At 36.2% G+C, this 14,444-nt stretch overlaps 2 protein-coding genes across 2 annotated transcripts; both read left to right on the plus strand.

The window, feature by feature from the left end:
- The first annotated feature begins 351 nt into the window (after positions 1-351).
- LOC18014183 lies at positions 352-4,092 on the plus strand. Its single transcript, XM_024153517.1, has 7 exons — positions 352-763; positions 2,051-2,127; positions 2,205-2,259; positions 2,728-2,797; positions 2,912-2,990; positions 3,081-3,674; positions 3,778-4,092. Exons 1-7 carry the CDS (start codon positions 394-396, stop codon positions 4,090-4,092), a joined length of 1,560 nt encoding a protein of 519 aa, XP_024009285.1. The 5' UTR covers positions 352-393.
- Positions 4,093-11,842: 7,750 nt separating this feature from the next.
- Positions 11,843-14,054, plus strand: LOC18014184 (protein DETOXIFICATION 6). Its single transcript, XM_006418545.1, has 7 exons — positions 11,843-12,097; positions 12,329-12,873; positions 12,954-13,040; positions 13,235-13,291; positions 13,376-13,614; positions 13,698-13,903; positions 13,992-14,054. Exons 1-7 carry the CDS (start codon positions 11,843-11,845, stop codon positions 14,052-14,054), a joined length of 1,452 nt encoding a protein of 483 aa, XP_006418608.1.
- Positions 14,055-14,444: the final 390 nt, after the last annotated feature.

Genomic DNA, 14,444 nt, shown 5'->3' on the forward strand with positions numbered 1-14,444 from the left:
CTTTGTCATTCTCTGAAATGAGTCTGTAACCCCCCCATAAAAATGGTTGGTCTCAACTCTTTTGATCTTCTCGTAGGGTACAATTAGATAAATCTTTCGCAATTTTGAAAATAAAAAGCTAATCATCTTCTTAAAGGTCACTAATTTTTTTTGACAAAAAAAGGTCACTAAATTTTGTTACCTTATCCCGGAGTTACTGTTCATTGAACCTTTTTTTTTTTTGAAAAAAGTTGTTTAGTTTCTCTTTCTTTCTCTAATGCATGGTATAATCCATTTCTTTTCTTTTTCCCTATAATGCTTGCAAGTTGCAATCACTCCGACTTGAAAAACAAATCAAACCAAAAGATAGAAGTTCATAGAATTTTAGAATAGGTCATTGATAAAAAGCTTGAAATGAGCTCCCAAGAGTTGAAGAAGAAAGAAAAAGGAAAAGAAATTTTCACTCTCAAAGAAAATCCTAGCACTTCCTTTCATCGTGTTGATCACTTTGATCAGACGGAGGAAGTGTCCATGTATTTCACTGAGCAAGGAATAGCGGCTCTCCTAGAAGCTAATAAGGAGACACTTAGAGAAAACTTAGAACTAGAACAATCTAAGAAAGAGAATGGAGAGAAAGTTGAGGGTATTCAAGAAAAGAAGAGTTCATCTTCAAAGATCACGCCTTGCATTTTCTATACCTCAGATGACAAGGCGCGATTGCGGTGGTCAAGCGACCTACACGATTGCTTTGTCAATGCTGTTGCAAAACTCGGTGGACCTGACAGTTAGTAATTTAAAACTCTTGTTTCTTGAGTTCTTTGTTTCTTCACTTACATTTTCATTTTATCAGTCTACTTTAATTTTTGCTTGTTATATCCATCTTTAGTTTGTAATTTTTCCATTGCTTTAGGTTTTAAGATTTTGTATGGATACATGCATGAATGTAATCTAGGAGGAAATTGGTCAATACATGTTTGTGATCGGCATCTATCTATGAATTTACTTTTTCTGATCAGTTACTAGGATTCATAAACCTTAGGATATACTTTGATAGGAGGAAAAAAATGATTACAATTGTTTTTGTGGTTTCTAGATTCTTTTAGATAGAAAAAGTTTGCAAGAGTTTCAAGATACATATATGGTTTTATTCATTTACGGTTTGCATATCAATTGTAAATATATGATATTCATGTTTGATCTTGTTTTTCTTTAGTTTGTATTGCAGAAAAAATTAAGATATATGCATTATCTATATGAAGTACATATATGTGATTCAAAAAAGGATATATACATTACTTACCTTAATATTTCACAAATCAAACTATTTTTACAAGCATTCTGCTTCCTGTATTTCACTTCAATTCTTTTATTTTGTTGAAATTTTGGTTATTACCAGAGAGATTCGTTCTTAAGGCATGATCAAATAATTGTTTTTGTTTAAATATTTCGAATATCTTCGTCCATTTGTTTTTTTCAAAAATTGAACTTATCCAAGTCTATTTTTGTTGACATAAAGCTTTGAATTACTTTTGATAAAATTGTAAAAAATTTAGTCGTTAATCTTAATCTTATCACGTATGTCTTAGAAATAAACTCGGAATGTTTATGATTTGTCCGACATTTTTTTTGCGGCGAATAACTTTCGAATATATAATTGATGTTTTGTCGTTTTTTATTGATGTTAAAGTTAATGAAAATTATTTGTTAGTATTTTAGCACGCGTCATTGCATTTATATTTTATGAAAGATCTATTAAATACACAATACTGGTCAAAATCTAATTTTCGAATATATAAATAATATAAAAAATGTATCTCATCATTATTCATTGGATCTTACTTACAAGTTTATAAATGGTCAAACATGAATTATTCGATGTTTTAACCTCCAAAAGAGTTTTTAAAACACTCAAAAAGGCTAAAATATCTAAAAATAATTGCAGCATTGTTTCTTTTTTTGTAGCAAATGTTACAGTTGTAGATATTGTGGTATGATTAAGTTTATATATATATATGTTGGTAACATATAAAAGACCAAAAAGCTTATATCACAACTATTTCTGTTTCTACAGAGGCAACACCAAAAAGTGTCAGAGAGAAAATGGAAGTTGAAGGAATTGCACTTCACCATGTAAAGAGTCATCTTCAGGTCCATTATTTTCTTATATTCTTCATATGAATCAAAATTAACTTTAAGTTCATATAGTTTTTTTTTTATCTTTGCAGAAGTTTAGACTCGGAAAATGTAACATACGGGATGACTCAGATCCATATAATAAACGTATGTTCAGCTCTATTCCCTTAAACTTTCTCTTCTACGTCTTTGTTTTTGGTATCATTCTTCTTGAAAATTGACTTTAATTATTGTTTTATACAAAAAGTAAAAATATATATTTGAGAAACTAAATGTTAACAAATTCATATAATAAGATTTCTGAATTATCATATTAACAAAAATCTTGTTAAAATATATTAGAAATTTCACGAATATGAATATTTACAGATTAACAAAAAAAACAAAACAGATTATTTTATTAATATTAAACTTTAAAATATTAATTTTTAAAAATAATTAGTGATAAATATTAGGTATTTTTTCTTAATATCTTTTGTTTTTTTTACTATATCATTTATTTAATCACATAAACCTTGAAAATTGTTTATTTAAATATATAAATATATATATATATATTTTAAACAAATACACTAATACAAAATTATAAAGTCTTATATTATACCTTTTTTTAAGGTTTTAAAACTGCTCGACGCATTATCAAAAGATATGCTTCATCAAGTTCACCTCGCCCACAAGTAACCATGTAAGAAAAATACTTTTATCTCATAATATGAACACAAATTTATTCACTCCATAACAAATTAGTTATGGTCATAACTTACGAGATTACTGAACATGTTAATACAAAATTGAGTAGAAGACCTAAAGTTACTGGGGCTGCGAAGCCGCCAAAGAAGGCAAAAGAAGTTCAAGGATCACTTTACATGCTTATAGAGGTAAATTTATTAGAAATAAATGTTTTTCATCAAGTAACAAATATATATAACAACTTTTTCCATTCATTTTTTAAAAAAAATACCTTGTAGCAAGATTTACATCTACAAAGATGTCGGGAAGCAGAAAGAATGCAAATGGCTTTTGCAATAGAGAACAACCGTAAAATGTTTGAGGCACAATATCTAATAGCAAGTATGGCTCCATCTATACCCACTCAACACAGAGAAACTCCAATAACTCAACAGCCAGCTTCACAAATAGTAGATCACTGGTTAAAACCTTCGTCGCACCACTTTCCCAAAAGAGAGACAAATCCAAACGACCCCCAACAACCAACTACTATCATTCCACAAACTATCACTTCTGTCGAAGACTTTTGCAACGACAACATGGCTTGTCTATCTTTGCGTGATTTTTCTCAGGAGACAAGTAATACAAGTTCAATATACGAGCCACAACATGTGTATACCTCATTGATACATTCAACTCAAGGAAATCACAACTACAACATGGCTCAAGGTTTCATCAATCCTTATGTGACTATTGAGCCACAATCGATGCCTGGCTCATCCATTACTCAGCAAGAACTTCATCTCAACCATGATTGGCTCATTCAAGACTCATATCCCAATGCAGCTTTCCTACATACCGTGGTACAGCCAAACATCGATTCTCTTCATCAGGTAATGAATGACACTTCTTCAACATTTGATATATTGCGGTTTTTTATAGCAAATCACATCTTTGTTAAATAATATTTTACTTACGATTGTTTTTTTTTTCCAGGGCAGTAGTTCAAACAGCACAATTCCACTTTCGATCACACCACAACCAATACAAACATATAATCCATACTGTACGTACAATTATCCTCCATACAATACTCTTGAAGCGGTTAAAGCCCAGCTCAGTGCATTGCAAAACTCAAGCACTAGCCGAGCTCGAGAAACTCCTTCTCGCGAAATCAACGTATCGTCTTCTGTCTCAAGGGATGAGGAAGATCCAGTGGATATGTATATTGATTGGGATAAAGTTGAAGAAGTGGATATTGATCAGCTTGATCCAGTTGCAGTCCTCGAGGCTTTAGGATTTGGAGTATAAGTCCTTAAACTTAGAAATTGAAAAGTGTTTGGTACTGCTATGTTGATCATCATAATATGTTTGTAGTAGAGCGTATATCTGTTTATTTCACATAAGATAGATACCTCAACAAAAAAAAAAAAAAAAAAAACTATAATCAAACTTAAGATCGACCTCTGACACGTATTATTTCTCAGCCGTTATTAACATTACGCTTCCAAATTTTAGTCTCATGTCCTCGCTTCAAAAATTTGCAATTATTCGTCATGTCTAAATAATTCTCTTGCATACAAATTCTTTTAGTAAAACAAGTCTATGTTCGGATAAAAAAATTTATTTATAGTGGAAAACTTGTTCATGGCGAGTATAATCCTTTTCACTAAGTATTTGGTATATATAAACGGTTCTAATCTTTTCTACAAAGTATATAGTACCTTTCTCTATATGATGGCCTAAACAAGTATATCTTGACAGTGAGCCACAATCATCTTTTAGTGGGGGATCCATTTGGACCTCTACTTATTTTTTTCAACTAGATACAATTTAAAGAAAAACAAACAATATAATTTAAATAGATACAATTTAAATAAAAACAAACAATATAAGTGAACTATACGAACCACCTTAATTGGGCCGCAATTGGTAATTGGATACTTCAACATTTTCAGGGTTTGCATCAGATTAAATTTGTATATGCTTCAACATTTAAAAGATCATATCTGCCGACTCACGTCAGTGCCTGATGTTAGTTAAATACTATTTATTCCCACTACGAGAGTGTATAGGATGTGGTGAGTTAACATAGTAGTGTAAGTGTTGAGTCTTTTAACCTCAAAAGCGTCGATTTTCCTTGAAAAAAGACCAAACAAACACGAGATCTGAGATGATATAAGTTCAGCTAGAAAACTTAGCATTTGTATGAGAAAAACCAAAAACACAGATTTTCCGAAAAACAGAGGTGATAACAGAGAATAACCAAAAAAAAAATAGAAAGCACACCAGTTCACGCTGGTTAATGAGGATCGCTATGTCTAGCCGAGACTTTTCTTAAAATCCACTAGAATCAGATGGTGAATACAATAGGAAGCTACAAGTGACCCGCCTAGTGCCCTTCACTATACTTAGACTCACTCCGTACCACTCCCTAACACAGAGGAAAAACTTCACACAAGCTTACACTAACAAGTTTTCTTCTACTCTCACCATCTCAGTAAAATGAACTTAGTTCTCTCACGCTCTACCTCTCTCATTACAATAAGCACCTAATATATACAAGTAGATAACTAGGGCTTCATGCGCAAAACGCCAATCACCGAAAGTGCAGCTTCAAACACCAAGACTCGGGCTTGAACATCGGCGTGGCATTGGCCAAAATTTTCTTTCCCTTTTGGGCACAAGCAGACAAATAGTCCTTAAAGCAGAAACAAGCCGTTGCCTTTTTGTTTTCTTGCAATGCCATTTTCCCTTGTAGTGTAGTCCCAAAAAGTAACTCAATATTGGTTTAGTTTACTCCAAACGTGGATAGGCTTTAGCAAGACAAGATTGACCAATTTTAAATGTGCTTGTTCACCAAGGTATCACTTCACAAATCTCCACCTGATACCGTGGGGAAACAAACATTTAACAGCATAATATGAGAGAGAGTACCTGATTCTAGTTCAGGATTCCAGTCTTGGTTTCCCTGAGTTCTACTACTCAGGCTTGATCTGAAGCAAGTTCAAGGCAGCCTGAGACTTGCTTACAGCCAAGGTCTTCGTGAATATATCAGCCGGATTCTTCTCAGTCGATATTTTCTTCACATTAACATCACCATCTGCAATAACTTCACGAATGAAGTGATACTTAACATCAATGTGCTTTGTCCTTTCATGGTGCACATTGTTCTTGGAGAGTGCAATTGCATTTTGAGAATCACAAAAGATGTCCACACTTCTCTGATCATACCCGAATTCCTTCATCAACCCTTTCAACCATATAGCTTCTTTAACCGCTTCAGTTAATGCCATGTATTCCGATTCAGTGGTTGACAAAGCTACAACTCTTTGTAGACCAGACTTCCAGCTTATAGTGTTTCCTCCAAGAGTGAACACTAAACCAGTGATAGACCTTCTTTTGTTAGGGTATGCTGTAAAATCAGCATCGCAATACCCAACTATACTGAAATCAGAGCTTCTTTTATAACATAGCTTCGTCTTTAATGTGCCCTTGATGTATATGAGTACCCATTTGACTCCTAGCCAATGATCCTTGATGGGTTGAATCATGTATCTGCTAATAATGCCCACAGGGTAGGCCAAATCTGGACGAGTACCAATCATAGCGTACATGATGCTTCCCACAGCATTTGAGTATAGCACAGACTTCATATAATCTTCATCTCTGATTAGCATTTCTTCTGTTGCAGTACGCATCTTAAGATGAGCACCGAATGGGGTCATTACATGCTTTGCTTCTCCCATGTTATAGGTTTCTAAGACCTTGTTTAAGTAACCTTCTTGTGACAGATGCAGAACACCATTAGCTCTGTCATGCACGATTTCCATTCCAAGGATTTTCTTGGCAGATCCAAGATCCTTCTTTAGTTAGTTGTGCAATGACATCTTTGTTCCTGGCTGCCACAAGCTTGTCATCTACATAAATAAGCAGGTAGATCATTGAACTATCCTGCAGCATCTTCATATAGGCACAGCTGTCATAATTGCTTCTGATGAAACCAACTTCTAACATGGAGTTGTCGAACTTTTCATTTTATTGTCTTGGTGCCTGTTTTAGGCCATACAGGGCTTTGTTTAGGAGACAAACTTCATCATCCTTGAATATATTCTAATAACCTTCTGGGGAGACATGTAGATCTTTTCTTTCAACTCTCCATGCAGGAAGGCTGTCTTCACATCCAGCTGCTCTAGTTCTAGGTCCTCTTGAACAACAATTGAAAGCAGTATCCTTATAGATACATGTTTTACTATTGGAGCAAAGATCTCATGATAATCGATTCCTTCTCTTTGAGCATAGCCCTTTGCTACCAGTCTTGCTTTGTAGCGAGGCTCTTCAACTACAGGTATTCCAAGTTTATACTTGAAAATCCATTTGCTTCCAATAACCCTTTGATTTTCAGGTCGTTTCACTACTATCCAGGAATGATTTTTGGTTTGAGAATCCATTTCTTCATCCATGGTGGAGTTCTATTTTTCCAGTTTGTATCCTTTTTGACTTCTTTGAAGTCTGCAGGTTCAACATTATAACCATCTTCTGTTGTACACAGAGCCTCAGCGAAGTAGTCCTCATCATCGAACCTCCTAGGTGCTCTGATTTCTCTTCTAATTATGTCTCTCACCAAGTGATAACTCAGAGGAGAAGGACTTACATCAATCTCAGCTTCATCATCATCGTAGTGTCCTGTTGGAGTTGCAGGTCCTGGACTTGCAGGTACATGTGAGTTTCGAGCTACTGTGGATCCTCCACCCGAATCATAATCTTCTCCGGTCTCAAGATCTAAATCCAGATATGATCCTGTTCGATCATTTTCTTCTCCACCAGCTTCTACATTTCTCTGCAATAGATTTTTGTAGACTGCATTTTCCTGAAAGATAACGTTTCTGCTCACTACACATTTCCTTTCATCAATCAGCCAGACTTTACATCTCTTAACTCTGTCAGGATAGCCAACAAGAACTCCTTTCTTTGCTCTGGGACTTAACTTCCCATTATCTGTATGCACAAACGCTACACAGCCGAATCTCCTCAGGTAACTATATGTAGGTGGCCTTCCTGACCATTTCTTATCCGGTATTTCAAAGTTCAGAGCCGATGAAGGGGTTTCGTTTATAAGAATGGTTGCAGTATGAGTAGCTTTTGCCCAGAATTTCTTTGGGAGATCAGAATCACTAAGCATACTTCTCACCTTCTCCATAATGGTTCTATTCATGTGTTCAGCAACACCATTTTGCTGGGGTGTGTAAGCACAAATTCGGTGCCTTTGAATCCCCTTTGAGTTACAGAAATCATCAAACAACTGATTACAAAACTCAAGACCATTGTCAGTTCTCAGTGTCTTGACTTTCATATTGCTTTGATTCTCCACCAGGTTGATCCACTCCACAAATTTCTCAAAAGCTTCATCTTTTGTCTTCAAGAAATAGATCTACACCTTCCTTGTGTAGTCATTAATAAATGAAATGAAGTACTGGCATTTACCAAGTGACATTGGTACAGACGGGGCTCCACGTAAGTCTGAATGAACATATTCTAACCTCTCCTTCGTGTCATGTTGAGCTAGAGTGAACCCAACTCTCTTTGCCCTTCCATAAATGCAGGCTTCACACGTCTCAAGGGTGGACACTTTCTTCTTGTCGAGAAAGCCATTTTTCAGCAACACGTTCATATTCTTCTGGCTCATATGACCCAGTCTCCGATGCCATAAAACAGTATCATCATCTCTTCTTTCAACCGTGAGGGATTCTCTAATCATTGGCCTCCATTGCAGTAGATATAGAGTGTCGTATCTTCTACCAGTAAGTAAGGCTTGATCTCCCGCCTTAATACTTAAAACACCATCTTCAGATTCAAACTTGTACCCAGCTTTTTCAAGTGTACCCAAAGACAAGAGATTCCTGTCCATCTCAGGGATATATCTTACATTTGTAAGCACCACACTCAGACCAGCTTCGTTTTTGACTCTGATAGATCCCACTCCTTTCACCTTTGACATCGTCTTATTTCCCATCCTCAAAGAACCTCCAGCTTCTTCATTTAAGTCCTCACCATTCTCTCTTGTGAGACATGTGGTAACTACAGCCCGTGTCCATGATCCATTCGTCTTCAAGATGTACATATGTGGAAGACAATGATTCTGACACATACAACGCAGCGGCTTCAGCTAAGTTACCATTTCCACCAGAAGATTCTCCTTTGTTGCTTCCTTTGTCCTTTGACTTAGATTGAGCTTTGTTCTTGTTGGGACAGGTGTTTCTGACGTGACCGTCTTCTCCGCAAGTCCAACATCCTCTTTGTTTGGACTTAGACTTTGATTTGTTCTCCTTGTTTCCTTTCTCTCTCTGTTCACTTCTACCTCGAGTCTCCTTCTTTTCCTTTACTTAGAGACCTTCAGCTTGACTCTTTATACTTCTCTTTGATGAACCCAGCTCAAGCTCCTTTGAGTAGATCGCTACAGTAACTTCATCGAGTGTAAAGTTGTTCTTCCAGCTCCATACCTCAGAGTATCCTTCAAAGAATCAAACGGTTTTGGAAGTGACATCAGCAAGAGAATAGCTTGATCCTCATCAGAAACAAAAACGTCCATGTTTTCCAGATCAGCAATAATGTGAAGAAAATCATCCATGTTTCCTTCAACCGACAGATTTTCAGACATCTTGAAGCTATACAGTTTCTGCTTTAGATAGATCCGGTTTGGAAGAGCTTTAGACATGTAAAGGTTGTCTAAAGCCTTTCACATAGAGACCGCAGTCTTCTCCTTCTTAACCTTCCTCAAAACACTGTCTGTGAGACTGAGAACTATTGTGCTCCTTGCTCGCTTCTTCTTATCTTCAAAAGCTTCCAGCTTTTCTTGTTCTTCTTTGTCATCTTTCCCTTTTTCCTGAGGGTCTGCAGTTAATTTCTCGGTAGCTTCTGCTTCCTTGAACACCACACTCAAACCTAGAATATCCAACTGAGCTTCAAGTTTCTCCTTCCACATGATATAGTCGCTTTTGCCATCAAACTTTTCAACCTTTATTCTCGTCGAAGACATGATTCCTTGTTTGAGAAGACTATACTGAATCACAAACAAGGGAACCTGGCTCTGATACCACTCTGTTGAGTCTTTCTAACCTCAAAGGCGTCGACTTTCCTTGAGAAAAGACCAAACAAACATGAGATCTGAGATGATATAAGCTCAGCCAGAAAACTTAGCACTTGTACGAGAGAAACCAAAGATTTTCCGAAAAACAGAGGTGATAACAAAGAATAACCAAAAAAAAGAGAGCACACACACATTATCCAGTTCACGCCCATTAACGAGGGCCGCTACGTCTGGCCGAGACTTTGCTCGGAATCCACTAGAATCAGGTGGTGAATACAGTAGGAATCTATAAGTGACCAGTCTAATGCCCTTCACTAGCACTTAGACTCACTCTGTACCACTCCCTAACACAGAGAAAAAACTTCACACAAGCTTACACTAACAAGTTTTCTTCTACTCTCACCATCCCAGTAAAATGAACTTAGTTCTCTCACGCTCTACTTCTCTCATTACAATAAGCACCTAATATATACAAGTAGATATAATTAAGGCTTCATGCGCAAAATGCCAATCGCCGAAAGTGCAGCTTCAAACACCAAAACTCGGGCTTGAACATCGACGTGGCATTAGCCAAAATTTTCTTTTTCTTTTGGGCATAAGCAAACAAATAGTCCTTAAGACAGAAACAAGCCATTGCTTCTTTGTTTTTTTGCAAAGCCATTTCCCTTTGCAGTGTGGTCCCAAAAAGTAACTCAACATTAGTTTAATTTACTCCAACTTTGATTAGTCTTCAGCAAAACAAGATTGACCAATTAAATGTGCTTGTTCACTAAAGTATGACTTCACAGTAAGTAAATTTTCACGATTTCCTTATACGAAGTCTGTGTCCCTGATTCACACTTTCAAGACATTTTGTTGGAACTCGTTTTAGGAAACACTGTTTTGGTCAATATTCTGGTGGTTTTTCAAGGCAACTCATGACAAGGTTTATGAATTGTTGAATTCCTTATTATGAGCACAATTGTTTTTAATTTTTTTTGGTCAAAAGTTGTGAACACTATAAGATAATGTATTCAAATGTTAAGAACACAATTCTTTTGAATAATAAATGTAAGTCCAAAATGGTTTCTTTGAAAAGCTTTAAGAAAAAAAAAATATAACGCCAAGTTTTTGATGTAATAAGTAAAAGTAAGAATTGAATCTAACATAAAAATTTAGCATTACGCTAAAACAAACAATTAAAAGAGATATAACATTATTGCCTAAAATTAATATTTACTCCATTATCTTAATTACATACGCTTAAATAAATTATATTCATTAGTTAATGATATTATTGAAATTATGTATTCTTAAATAATTTTTTATCATTTTTAAAATTTTACATTGGTCAAATCTAAGATCTTTTAATTTCCTTATAAATTTATTGAATACAATATTAGTTTTATTATTTATTTTTGTGACCAACTGAATACAATATTAATTTATGGATGTTTTCATGTAGTGGTTAAATTAACTTAGCAAAATGCATCTCTTTGTCGTTGCAAAATGCTTCTTTAATCGTCCCATTAATACCTAAAGAAAATTTGAACATCGATCACAACACATATAATGATATAAGTTGTTTATTTCCACCAATTAAATGCATTCATATAACGTTGACTTTTTCTTAAGAATACTACTACTAGTTGTAAGAACAGAAATTGTTTGCTGAATTGTATTCTTATTGCCTTGAACGTTTTCAATACATCAGCTGGTCCTTATATCGGACTTTTAAAACTCAACAAACTACCGAAAACCAATCAACTAACTAATGCACTAACTTAATGCTAAGACTACTGCAGAGTTGTTCCTATAAACCAGGACAACTCTTGACTTATTCAAACTTCAATAACTAGTTCAAACATAACGGCTAAACTTGATGCTTCACTAGTTTTGTCTGTCTCTGTTCTCTGAATTCGTGCATTATCATTCACACAAGTTCCAAAGAACAGAAACGGTCAACGACACACGAACTAAAAAAACTCCAAGATAATGGAAGATTCTCTTTTATCGGGAGACGAGCAGATAACCACCGGAAATCTAAAGCAAACGCCGTCATGGCGGTTGGATTTCACGGCGGAGATGAAGAACGTCAGCTGCATGGCCGCACCTATGGCCACCGTTACCGTTGCTCAGTATCTATTGCCTCTTATCTCCATCATGGTCGCCGGTCACCGTGGCGAGCTCCAGCTCTCCGGTGTCGCTCTTGCCACTTCCTTCGCAAACGTCTCCGGCTTTAGCATCATGGTAATGAAACATCCTCCTCGTACAAATTTCAAGACCCTTTGCAAGCTTGTGCTTGGTTCATGAGTTTTGCGAGTATATTGTATATGCTTTCTTGTTCTAGTGGATTGGTTTATGGACGCGGTCTCGGGGAAAAAACCAAACCTAGGCTAGTTAACAAATTTGAGTGTCCTTTGATCTAGGCTCACTTCAATCGCCATTCAAAATCTTGAAACACTGCACTTTTTTGTGCAGGCTGGGTTAGTGGGTGCACTTGAAACTCTTTGTGGCCAAGCTTATGGAGCCAAACGATACGCCAAAATGGGAACTTACACTTACTCTGCAATAGCCTCCAACGTACCCATTTGTTTCCTCATTTCGATTGTTTGGATTTACATGGAAAAACTCTTGATTTCAATCGGACAAGACCCTGAAATCTCCAAGCTAGCTGGCTCCTATGCGGTCTGGCTTATACCTGCGTTGTTCGCTCAAGCTGTTCAACAACCTCTGACTCGGTTTCTCCAGACTCAGGGTTTGGTTATACCTCTTCTTTATTGTGCCTTGACCACCCTTTTATTCTATATACCTGTTTGTTGGACTCTGGTCTTCACGTTTGGTCTCGGAAGCAATGGAGCTGCCCTGGCTATTAGTCTGTCTTACTGGTTTAACGTCTTGATTCTTGCTGTCTATGTGAGATTCTCCAGTTCTTGCGAGAAGACTCGCAGTTTTGTATCTCATGATTTTGTCTCTGGTGTCAAGCAGTTTTTTCATTATGGAATTCCATCAGCAGCAATGACTTGGTAAAACATTCATCTTCTTTATCTTTGGTACATATTTCTTCCTCTAGCTTTATTTGATTGTTTAAATTCTATATATGAAGCTTAGAGTGGTGGTTGTTTGAGCTCCTTATATTGTCCTCAGGACTCCTCCCTAACCCAAAACTGGAGACCTCTGTTCTTTCAGTTTGGTAATCTATGTATCTCTTTCAATCTGTCTCTCCTTTTTTAGATTAATTAGCAGATTAGTCAAGTAAATGTTGGCTAAGTGTTTGACGACAAATGTATATGATCAGTTTTCATTGTGACATAATGAGCAAACAGAATTTAAAAATATAATTCTAACTTGCAATTTTTTCGGTTGTTGTTGTTTTATTCATGACAGTCTTACAATAGGATCTCTACACTATGTCATTCCAATGGGTATTGCTGCTTCTGCGAGGTGTGATTTTGATAAACCATCTCAAATTTTGTTTGGAAAGTTGCTGATTAGTCACACCGGCCGGTTCTTATTTTACTTTGGCAGCACAAGGATTTCAAACGAATTGGGAGCCGGAAATCCCAAGGTTGCTAGGCTGGCAGTGTTTGCCGGTATTTGCCTTTGGCTCCTAAAGGCTACTATTTGTAGCACGATTCTCTTCACTTTCAGAAATATCTTCGGCTATGCTTTTAGCAACAGCAAAGAAGTTGTGGACTATGTCACAGAGCTATCACATTTGCTCTGTCTCTCATTTATCGTTGATGGATTTTCCGCGGTGCTTGGTGGTAATAAGATAAAACCCATCAACTAACAAATGAAAGAAAAGAATCATATCATGACTCGAAATGTGTTTCATATGTTTGGCTAGGGGTTGCTAGGGGAAGTGGATGGCAACATATTGGAGCTTGGGCAAATGTAGTGGCTTACTATCTCATAGGAGCTCCGGTTGGACTTTTCTTAGGTTTTTGGTGTCACATGAATGGGAAAGGGCTATGGATCGGTGTGATCTTTGGGTCTACGGCGCAAGGAATCATACTGGCTATAGTCACTGCTTGCATGAGTTGGAACGAACAGGTCAATAGCAATCTTCTTTATTTTCTGGACACTTGATGACTTTTTTTTTTATTCTACTGAAGTGGATTGCTGCTATCTGTAATTGCAGGCTGCCAAGGCAAGAAAAAGAATAGTCGTAGGGACTTCTTCGTTTGGCAATGGATTTGCTTGAAGGATTCTTTTATTTTTGACACAACTTCACAGAGATTTTGTGTTTTCTACGATTATGGGATATTATTATGGGTGGCTGTTTAGCTAGAGGACGTCTGAAAGTGAAAATGTACGCTCATTACACTATTAAACTCGAAAGACTTGTCAAATGGATTTAAATATCACCACTAGAGTATTTTCTCTTTACTTTGTCATCACTATGCTACTAAATCATCTTTCTTAAATGTTGCATATAATGCATGTTGTATTTAAGTGTATTTTATTGCTAATGACAATTTTAGAGCTGACGTTTCACCAGAATCCACACCGACTGGGACAACAAATGAACAGTTTCCCTTGCACAATAAAAATCTCCTTATAAATTTGTATGTTTTGTGAATCATATACCTTC

This window comes from Eutrema salsugineum, unplaced genomic scaffold (assembly GCF_000478725.1).
Source record: "Eutrema salsugineum unplaced genomic scaffold, Eutsalg1_0 scaffold_4, whole genome shotgun sequence".
Classification (NCBI taxonomy): Eukaryota; Viridiplantae; Streptophyta; class Magnoliopsida; order Brassicales; family Brassicaceae; genus Eutrema; species Eutrema salsugineum.